Genomic DNA, 7,370 nt, shown 5'->3' on the forward strand with positions numbered 1-7,370 from the left:
CTAGCGCCTACATGAGCAGGTGGTGGATGACAGGTGCCTCACCTCTGACTGCTGGGATGGTTTTCTCCGCCACCATTGCTGAGAGAGGGAGGGGCGGGCTTCTGCAGGCCAGTTGCTGCCTACGCCCCTGGGCTGGACTGGGCTGCACTCCTGGGCCATGGGGCCGGGCTGGACTGGGCTGCTACAATCCATTGGCTCCCCCCACTGCCGCCTACATCTCTGGCCCACAGCAGCCTGCCCTGAGTGCCCGGTGCTGCTGTGAGCAGGTAGCAGGTGACATGCTTCACCTCTGCCTGCCACACTAGTTTGCTCTGCTGCTGCCTCTGGGAGAGGGAGGGGGCAGGGAGCTGCGTTGCAGCTGCAGCCTGCCTGCAAACCACAGCCCCTGCGCAGGGCTGAAGGTGAGAGGTGGTGGGAACTGCCCCCAGGGGCCACCCCAGCCCAGGCCGCACTGCCACAGTGGGAGGCAGTATAACTAGCCCCAGCTTCCAGCCAGGTCACACCCTCCCTCCCTCCCTGCAGCCGGCTGGCTGCTCCTCAGAGAGACTCAGCCCAGGGCATCAAGTTGGTACCTGCGCCACTGCTGCCTGCAATGGGGGAATATAACTCCCCCACCCCGCCCTTCCCCCCAGGCTACTGGTGTCTGGCCACCACAGCCCCAAGTGCATAAGCAAAGCCTATCAGTGCCTGTGTTGCCCCCCTTCCCTCCCCCCTGCAGTGGGAGGATTAAACCCCACTTCTCCTCAGGCTACCAGGGTCTGGCCTTTGCCCTGCTCCTGCCGCTGGAGCAGTGGAGAAGGTGGAGGGCTGGGGATGCCTGGCGAGAGCTGCTGCCCCCTCACCAGGCAGACCGGGCAGCAGTCTGAAGCAGAGTTTCCCACTGCCACTCTTTTCTCAGCCAGTCAGAGCAGTGACAGTGCTCTGGCTGAGGTGGGGGGCTAACTCTGCTTGTTTGGAACAGACAGGCCAGCCCAGGGCTGCAGAGCGTGCTGGAGGACCCTGATTTAACTTAAACCAGAAAAGGGTCTGGGACACAAGTTCCAGAAACCGGTTTGACCTCAGTCGGTTAAGTCTGATACTACATTAAACCAAGTTTATCTCAAACTGGCTTCAACCATTTTGAAACTGGTTTACGTGCACTGAACTTACGTTCTGTTATGGTTTTAAACCAGTTTCTTATGACTTAAACCAGTAACTTCTGTCCCCAGCCTTGGGCAACATAAGTGGATGGGGGACAATTAGTGGATGATCTCTACCTCACCTCATTGATGGGTCTCAAGGAGACAGTGGGGGATGATGACAGCTCAAGAAAGCTGTTGTTTTCCCATCCTTGTCTCTCCCTGGACAAAAGTGCCTTTTAGGCATTATCTTGGTTTAAACTGAAGGCTATTTTAACAAAGTTGTGGCTGCACAAAAAACAGGATGCCAATTAATCTCTTTTCTTATTGGACCTGTGTAAGTTGCAACCTGTAGTTTGCTTTTGAAGAATAAAAACTGATTTTTCTACAATTTTTCTGAATACATGTGCATACACACCTTATCACATGGCCCTGAAACCGTGTCTGTGGCAGATTGTTGTAGGAAACTCATGGATCTTTCATAGTGTTAGGAATGGCAGTAGGAAGTTTGCATAAAATGCAGAGTAACGCTTTTTTTCCTTCTGCACTTTTTTCTGGCAGAGTTGAGAAAAAAGAACGAGCCCGCTTAAAGACAGTAAAATTTAATTCCAAAACAAGAGGAGACAAAGGGGTGAGTTTATGAAATGTTAGTTCTTTTTTCCATTAATGTGAATGGTAACATTTTTCAGTGTTTTATGTATATCATTTGAATTTTATTCAGTTTTAATGACAAAAGCTAAAATTTTTCAAAAACACCAGTTTTACCCTAAAAATTATACTTTAACAAATGCTAGTTTTTATGAACAAGTTTGATTCATTATTGCAGTAATGCCCCCAAGTGTATCTGAAAAACAGGTTCAGAAGTGAGTCTTGTTGCCAATAATATACTGAATAGGGAACCATAAATGGTATTGTGTAGTGATAGGTTAGTTCCAGCAAATAAGTACATTGTTTGAAAAGTATTGGCCTTTAAGAGTCAAAGCCCAGGAATATTTAAAAATAATAGATATTTTTATTAAGCAGAGTACTTTTTTATTTAATAATGCAGAAGTCTCAAATAACCGTCTTGTTCAGGTATATATGATGATAAACCTTCAAATTGAGTTTCCAAAAGAGTTATCTGGGAAAATTCTCACGTGTAGCCCGTGGTTAGCTTATGGATTTTGTTACTAATATATTAGAAGATGAGAGGTAGTTTATGTAAGTTAAAAACTGCAGTTTTTCTGACAAAATAGCAAAAATTCACACCAAAGTCATATTTAGGAAACTTTTAAGTTTCCTAAATAGCTGCAGATGCTAAAAAGATAAGAATTCTAACATGCATATCTGTATAGCCATCCAAAACCATTTTAGAAAAAAATACAGAAAACAAGGAATTAACATTCTAAATAGGAGCCTTCACTATTAAATGCTGTGTTATTATTTATTCATTAATCAAGACAGAATGCAACTTTATTTTGTTAAAAACTAGTAACCTAAAAGCTTTAGAGAATTAAGGATATATCAGGCCTTTCTTTGTCAATATTTGAATATAGCCACATTTTTTCCAGATTTTAATGTTATTTTCTGCAATCGTTTTGATTATTGTTGAGCCCTGCATTAAGTTTCACAACCAAATAAAATCCCTGAAATAAGAGTTGTAGCAGATATGTTTCTGATCGGCTCCTGTAATTATTGAGACATTATTAAGAAGCACTACCATACATTTTCAGTTTAAGAAGTTATCTAAACTGTACTAAAGTATTGACATTTTAGCAATAAGGTTTCTTAGAATTCTTTTGGAAGTAAAATTAGCTTAACTTTTATAAATTGTAGAGGTAGAGATAATTATTGCTGCAATGTACAGAGCTGGTCACTGCTGTAGATCTCCAAATATTATTATTAAAGGTGCACCGATGCACTGGTCCACATTGCATCGGCACCGGTAAAAGGAAAATTGACGTTATCAGCACTCAGTTTGTTTTGGCTGATGTGGCTGGTAATGTTGCCAATAAATGCTGCGTGCATGCGCGCAGTCACAGCATGCACACAGCCAGCCTGCCAGCTTGCAAAGCAGCATCTGGCTGGTAAGTTTGTTAGTGGGGAGGGAAGGGGCATAGTGGGGCAGATGGGAGGCCCCTGTGATGAGGGAAGGCAACAGGCTGGGGCAGGGGCAGTCACTGCCCAGCTGAGGCAGTCCGGGAGCCGGGGGGGGCCTCACCTGTGTGCGCACCCCCGGGGTGCCATTGGGGGCATGTGTCTTCTGGATCTGTGTGTGCGGTGAGGGTGGACTGCCACTCTGGGCTGGGGGCGGCGCCTGGCTCTTTCCTGCAGCGGGGTTGGGCTGGGGATACACTGAGGCTGGGTAGCAGCAGCACTGTGAGGGGGCTGCCGGGGTGTGGTGGGGCTACAGTGAATTTTAGGGTGGGTGTGGCCCCCCCTCCCCAAGCACCACTGCATGCAGCTCCTGCCCAACACCACCCCCACCGGGAAGAGCCCAGTGACACCCCTGGTCCCAGCCCACAGTGGCAGCTTGCCCCACGCACAGATCCAGATAGCACGTGCCCCCCATGCCTTCCCTGGGGGTGCGTGCAGTGCCCCCCTGTGTTCCCCGGACAAGCCTCTCACACTTCCATCCTGTGCCCAGCCTCACCCTGGATGAGCACCACCTGCCCCTGCCCCACTGCTTCCCTCACTGCAGGTCTCTTGATCTGCCCCTCCCCCCCAACACTCTTACCAACCAGACCGGGCTGCATATCAGCAGTCAGATTGATGTTGGTCCATATGGCTCATTTATAATTGGCCATCGGTATCGGCCCATGAAATCTTTATCGGGGCACCACTAATTACAGTAGTTTATTTTAAATGGCCGTGTCTTTAAGTTCATAAAATCAGGCTTACAAGGTAATTAAGAATATGAATATTTGTGACCGTTATGATATCAGAGGGGGTTATTTCCAAAGAAATTTACACTTGAACTTGTCTAGTGGGTGAGGACACTGGAGACCTGTAAAGTTAAGAATATAGATTGACTGGATTTAGCACCCAAAAAGGAGTCTTAGTGTTTTGGGGTTTTCTGCTTTGTTTTAAAATACTACTTCATGTAACAAATCACGGCGTAGTTTTGAACTGCTAGCAAACCTGTCACAGACTCCAAATATGAAAATAAGCCCTGTGATTTTTCCAGACTTCAGATGCAAATAGCAGCAGTTAAGAGCTGGACTCAGGATAGCAACTTAGCTAAGTTTTGGGGTTTTGTTTGATTTGCTTTTCTATAAATAGTGGTTTAGGAACAAGTATCTTGAGTGACTTCTGATGGCCAAATTCAGTATTTCCTTCGGGGACTGCTGTGATGGTTCAGATTTTTTTTTTTTCATTTGGTACGTGAAAATTTACATTAGAATAATATAGCAAGCCAACTGAGGCACAGTTATTCTTAAGCTGATTTTTTTTTATATATATATATCTTGGGTTTTATACCACTCAACGTTTGAGCATTATGCAATAACTCCTGTTTATATGTGACTTGCAATTTACAATCTCTGAGGGTGAAAGTTATAAAAATAAAATTAGGTTTATTAGGATAAGTGTGCAAAATGTTACCATGTTTCCTGATGAGACTGCATGCTTTTGTAACTTGTCTATCATAAAACTGTAAGTTAACTGAATTAACCACATTTTTTAAATAGTATGTTGATGATAGCAGAGTTTGTACACAATCACTGTGTACTAACAGCACCAAAAATATGCATGAAATACTGAGTGGACGTACCAACTACGCTTGCCATTGATATAGAACTGCATTTCTTTTTCTTTAATAACAATTCATGTTCCATTCTTGAACTTGAGAATTTTACTTTACCTGCAAATTTTTAACATAGTTTCTCTTTAAAATATCCTTAGTACCCTGCTATAATGGTATTTTTCCCTAAGATTTGTGCGTGAAAGTAAAATACCTTCAGGGTTAACACAAATCATCTTTCAGTAATTCTTATTTGAAGGTTTCTACAGAAAACAAAATAAAAGTCACCTTCTTAAACATATGTTCCTGATGGACAACATTAAAATGCATGTTCAGCCTATTCTAAAGAAAATTGAGAAATTGAACCTAGAATGACCATTTTTTGTTTGTTCCTTTTACATATGCATTTATCTTGTGCTGCTTGTGCTACTTAATGTGCTTACTAATTCTTGCTTGTGTGACCTATCCATAATTTGCAATGGGCTTATTGAAGATTTCATACAATTAACATGCATCTACAGCTAATAAACCACTTTCTCACGCCTTTAAAATCAGGGTTCTTGTTCAGAATCAACTTTTTGCTGATCTTTTATTCAAAATCAGTACATTAGTACATTTAATTTCTCTTTTTTGCTATGGAACTGACTCTGACCATTATACGTGCAGCATATTAATTATTTAACATTAGTTTATTAAGTCAAAATTAACTGCAAGCCAAGTTAAATGAAAGATTAGTTTTATCAAATATTTTTGAAAGATAGCTAAACTAAAGGCTGATTATTCTGCTAGAAGCGCATTGCAAAGAACCCTTTTATTGTTCGAATTGTCAACAATTGCTGAAAGTCTCTACCATCTTTAAATTCCACCACAATTTAATGTCACATTTGTCCGTAATGTGTTCATTTTGAAATGGAGACATTTTGTCAGGCTTGTGTCCATATGCTGCAATTGTCTGCGTTATGATATCTTTATATATGGAAATCCACGGTACAAGATTTCCTGATCTATTCAGCAAAAATGGACTTGCCCCTTAGGTACTTGCTGCTTTCAGAGAGCCCCGACTCTTAATCCTGATGCCCTGTTTACAAGCAAGTGAGCATGGCTGTGAGAAGTCGCTAGCAGTAGCTTGCTGCTAGGTACAGAAGGTCAGAGCCCTGGTTGTGCCACCTACAGTGTGTGCACACAGACCGTTTGAGTGCCAGTATTCATGCCCTTATGTTAGGATGACATCTTAGCAGTTTTCACAGTGGAATACCAGTTTCACTGAGTCACTGATGCCAGCCAGTTAAGAGGATGTACAGGTTTCATGTTGTTTCCGGGATTCTCCTATGACAGCCCTCCCATTGATACCATATGTCTCCTTTACACTTGGTAATATTTGAAAAAACAACATGGAATATTGTAACCAGAGCAGTGAATACATCGCTGGGTTCTCCGGCATCTGATCTTGCCAAGCTGGTCTGTACTACGCAGATGGCCGGAAAGGCTGCTAATAAAGTAGCAGGGTACAAACTACATGATGCACTGCAGCTGTTCTCTGAATAAATCCCAAGTTTACCAGGGTGCTAGTTGTGCACTTGACCTGAAAAAGTTGGCAACAATTAGAAGTGGCCACAGCCACCTGATTCCATAATTATTGCTATATTTCTTTCCCAGCACATACTGGTAGAAAAGAAAAAGCACACAGGGCTTATCTTTATCTACATTGGCATTGCATAAGAAGGAAAGATGAGGTCATGTTGGAGAAAATATAGTGAGCAAACATATTATAGCTTTCATACTCTGGATTCTAGAAATAAGTTGTAACAGAAACCCTAAAGCATGAACTGAATACGCTTAATTCTTTTAAAGTGAATGTCTGCTTTGAAAAGTGGCTCTATTACGTCTGCATTGCACTGTGCTGGGTTCCGAGTGCTCCATTTAGAAGTAAACCCTGCTCTGACAATGAAGTTTTGATGCTTTTCTGCTTTTGTGTTACCAGTGGTAACAAGTTCTGCAGGCCAAGCAGTGCAACAGTGTCACCTGCACAAACCAGTTGCCTTCACAGGTGGAACCCATCAAACAATTCACTCAGGGACCAGCGGGAGGACTGGAACCCAGCTGACTCCCAATTAACTGTATTAGTCCTACACATCTAACAGGAGTAGAACATAGTTTTTAAAAAAAAGTCTCTGTGATTGAACTGAAAAGAACTAACTGTGAATATTCCCAGGAAACGGACACTTACAGTAAGATGGTTCCATTTTTGCCCAGTTACTTTGCATAGAACTGGAGTCTGGAGATGGGGCATTTTCATTACATTTTCAGCTCTGGACATCACTGCTTAATTAGCGAAGGTTGTTGCCTGCCATATGTGGTGTACACAAGGGTGCAGACTCGCACTCCTAAAAGCCCTTATGCAGAAGCTAAATAGTTCAGGTTTAGATGGGCAGAGGGAGTTAAATCCACAATGAATCAGGATAATGCAGCCAAGCTGTAAACAGTTCTTCAGCAACACCAGAAGTCTAATTTTTTGTTGGATCGCAGTCAGA

General features: G+C 43.0%; 1 protein-coding gene across 14 annotated transcripts in view; it reads left to right on the top strand.

The window, feature by feature from the left end:
• Window positions 1-7,370, top strand: part of DLG1 (discs large MAGUK scaffold protein 1) — a 317,929-nt gene that overhangs the window by 266,643 nt on the left and 43,916 nt on the right. For all 14 annotated transcript variants that reach the window (XM_019503520.1, XM_019503521.1, XM_019503527.1 and 11 more), the window contains one exon: window positions 1,680-1,749. In XM_019503520.1, the coding sequence (XP_019359065.1) occupies window positions 1,680-1,749 (70 nt within the window). The remainder of the gene's footprint in view (window positions 1-1,679; window positions 1,750-7,370) is intronic.

Source organism: Gavialis gangeticus, unplaced genomic scaffold, assembly GCF_001723915.1.
Source record: "Gavialis gangeticus isolate Ggan-Ray unplaced genomic scaffold, GavGan_comp1, whole genome shotgun sequence".
Taxonomy (NCBI): domain Eukaryota; kingdom Metazoa; phylum Chordata; order Crocodylia; family Gavialidae; genus Gavialis; species Gavialis gangeticus.